At 38.4% G+C, this 3,173-nt stretch overlaps 2 protein-coding genes across 2 annotated transcripts; one reads left to right on the top strand and one right to left on the bottom strand.

Moving 5' to 3' along the window:
- Positions 1 to 909: 909 nt before the first annotated feature.
- Positions 910 to 1,332, bottom strand: LOC103523726 (hepatoma-derived growth factor-related protein 3-like). Its single transcript, XM_008488745.1, has one exon. The coding sequence runs from the start codon at positions 1,330 to 1,332 to the stop codon at positions 910 to 912; it is 423 nt and encodes a 140-aa protein (XP_008486967.1).
- A 74-nt stretch (positions 1,333 to 1,406) lies between these two features.
- On the top strand, positions 1,407 to 2,363 carry LOC103523725. The gene is made up of 2 exons (XM_008488744.1): positions 1,407 to 1,464; positions 1,912 to 2,363. The coding sequence occupies exons 1-2, from the start codon at positions 1,407 to 1,409 to the stop codon at positions 2,361 to 2,363; spliced, it is 510 nt and encodes a 169-aa protein (XP_008486966.1).
- The last annotated feature ends 810 nt before the right edge of the window (positions 2,364 to 3,173 follow it).

The raw sequence follows: 3,173 nt of genomic DNA, 5'->3' as shown, positions 1-3,173 counted from the left end.
GTTATTATCCAGACCGAGTTGAACACTCACAAGACACCTAGAAGTACACGAGCACTCGTTCCTTTGCGTCTCTCTTTTAGTTCTACGCACCCACTCTCGAGAGTCTAAAGTCGACTGACGCACTCTCGACGCATCGGCACTTCACGCTCGTGTCGCGAGTTCTTCACTAAGGCAACAAGCTTACACGTATAGTCCTACCCAAACCATACTGATTCTATAGGATCAGATGGTAACGGACTACACTACTCGTTTCTACGGACCAGTTCACCTCTCCGGAACACACCTACGCTAACATCTAAAAATAGTCTACATTTTAATAGGTTCCCCTCTTGGCTCACGGGAGCCCTACTTCCACTCTCTTTTAATCTATAACTCACACACGCTAATAAGTCTCATCGTTCGGGTTTACTACATTCATACACAGCTGACTCAAGGGTGGGTATCACTGGATACTTCTCCCAGAGTACTTTAAGAATCAACAATTACACTGTCCTGAGGCTGCAACACTTAAAAACGCATACTGTAGATTTTTTATTAATGATTATTTATCATTCGCAAATAAATAATGCGTTAAAGATTGCAAAGCCCAAAAATACGTATACAAAGCTCACTCCGCTCGTGGTTCGTCCCACCTCCACCGCGCGCCTTACCGAAGACTCTCCACTTCACCTCTCGCTGATCCGGTCCATGACTCTTCTACGATACTTCTCTGCTGATTCTCGTCCTCCCAAGTTGGGGAAGTATTACCTACAAAAAAAAAAAAAAAAAACTTTTACCATTCACATCTAGCTATGTATCAAAACTCATGAGAATATTACTTGTCACTGATAACAGGAGTAACCCTGAGGAATCTTTAAATAACTACTACAAACTCCGCTTTTTATGATAAGTAAGCAAACTACAAACATATTATACTATACCTTTATCAGAGCTACAGGAGGATATTTTTCTCTTGTTATTTTTCACATCACTCTCCTTCATGGTCTTATTAGCATCAGCACCATCTCTTTTATTTTTGTTGGAATTTCTCTGATGCTTCTTGATTTTCTCACAGCTAAACAGCTTGTTGTTGACATCTTGTTTTATTTCCTTCACAGCAGTCATATAAGATTTCAGTTTTGATTTGGGAATGTTGTTTTTAATACTTTCATATTTGGTTACATTACATGTAGGCACAATTGCACAATCATGAGTTCCATAGAAAAAAACTTTGTACTTTTCATTGTCAAGAATCTCTATGATTTTGGCTGGCCAGATGGGGTATCTTTTCATTTTAGCAAAAACTCTGTCATTTAATTGAAAGGTTTCAATGTGTTTTGTTTTGGCACTCATGGTTCAGTAGATGTAGATCCATACACAGAATCCTGAAACTGAATTGGCAAAAACAATTAGTATCTCAAGGGACTATGAGGCCCAAATTGACCCAAAAACACTCTTGGTTAACACTTGAAAAGTTCATTAATAGTAAGGTATTGTATGGTCAAATGGAACTTAGCTTTTTTTTTTTTTTAAGAGGTTTGACAGAGGGAACTTTAACTGCTATGGTCTTATCGTCCCGAAATCGAAGAGAGAAGGAAGACAGGATAGGAGAAAGCCAGCCGTTCCGAAAACGAACATTGTCCCATAAATATTCTTATCGTTCAAAAACGAAGAGAAGAGGACAGAATAGGAGAAAGCCAGCCGTCCCGAGACCGATCCTCATCTGTTCAGGATAAAATCCGCTCCGAACGGGAATCGAACCCGCGACCTAGCGCTTACAAGTCAGACACGTTACACTCCAGGCTAACTAGGCTGGAAATTCACTACTTATATCGCGACTTTCGCGAATACGGCTCTCGTTATTTTAATCTTAATTTAGATATAGCGCCCAGACAACGGAGTCTTTAATCTACCACTGCTTCTACTCGACAGGGAAATACACAAAGGACGACCACATCGAGCCCATGCTGAAAACTCTCAACAGGAACAAAGTCCTCACGCCGGTCACTTTTCCAGTACGCGCTGTGTTTGCCACTCAGTCCATCGAGTTGCTTCAATTCCTAATCGATACTTCACCTCTAGGAAGTTCCCTCACTATATGGATGAGTACAGACAGTGACAAAGTATGCATAAGTAAGTTGAAGGATCTCATAAGAACCATAGGAAAAGATAGAATTTTCCTAGACGTACCTGAATTTATTCGGGAGAAATTGAACTCCAATAATACAGAGCCTTGTCCGCAAGAGGATACACCAAAGGCAGAAGCAGACTCTGGTATCTTTGGTATTAGTTGGACGACACTGCTCATATTTGGGGTACTGGCACTTATACTAGTCCTAGTGGGTGTTTATATGAAGTGGAAGTCTCGTATTGACATCAACTAATGCGAGGTGGCATAGCCGTCCGTCTGTTGAGAAACAAACTGTACAATGTATACGGGAAAACTTATAGGTAAGTGATCTCTTACCTAATTGTTGAGTCTGAATAGGTAGGTAAGACTGGAACTTGGATTCTGTCGGGTTGTGACACCCTAAAGAAGAGGGAAAATTCAATTAATCAATTCGTAATACCGGTTTTAAGTTCGGGGTATAATAGGTAATCTAGTTCGGTTTTTCGAAGGGTTAAATTTTTCCCAAGTGAAATAAATAGCATTGAATTTGATTATTTCCTAATGCTATGTCTAACGCTTATCATAATACAATATGTTTAAATATTATGAAATTTTTTTTAAAAAAAAAAAAAAAACTTAATGATGTAGGTATCTAGATAAAGTTACCAATATACCAATCCAAATCCATACACTGTTGATATGGAGCTTCGGAAATTTATTCATGTACATGCATTATTAGTTCAACGGTATATGAAAGTGTTGATTTTCCTTCTGATTCTATGTTACAAATTTCCATCATGTTGTATTCGTCCATTGCAACATTTGCAACTATGACTAGTAATTTCCATGTTGATATTATTGTACTTATTTTTCTCTTCATATTGCTTATTATTTATCTAATTTTAAATTTAATCTAGGACATAATTATGTATATGTATGTGCCTTTAACTGACATCGCAAGTGGCTAAGCTATTTGAACGTATAATAGAAAGAAAAATAAGACCCTTAATAGAACCACTGTTGGCGGAAGAACAATATGGCTTTAGAAGTGGAAGATCCACCATAGACCTGGTGTTTGCCATAC

Source organism: Diaphorina citri, unplaced genomic scaffold (assembly GCF_000475195.1).
Source record: "Diaphorina citri unplaced genomic scaffold, Diaci psyllid genome assembly version 1.1 scaffold35693, whole genome shotgun sequence".
Classification (NCBI taxonomy): Eukaryota; Metazoa; Arthropoda; class Insecta; order Hemiptera; family Psyllidae; genus Diaphorina; species Diaphorina citri.
This window is presented reverse-complemented; position numbering and strand designations above follow the sequence as displayed.

What these genes read in the sequence shown, in the direction of transcription:
- LOC103523726 (XM_008488745.1), bottom strand. Translation starts at nt 1,332, where the DNA reads ATGAGTGCCAAAACAAAACACATTGAAACCTTTCAATTAAATGACAGA.
- LOC103523725 (XM_008488744.1), top strand. Translation starts at nt 1,407, where the DNA reads ATGAGGCCCAAATTGACCCAAAAACACTCTTGGTTAACACTTGAAAAG. An exon ending in ACTTGAAAAGTTCATTAATA is followed by an intron (nt 1,465 to 1,911) that starts GTAAGGTATTGT and finishes TCTACTCGACAG; the next exon opens with GGAAATACACAAAGGACGAC.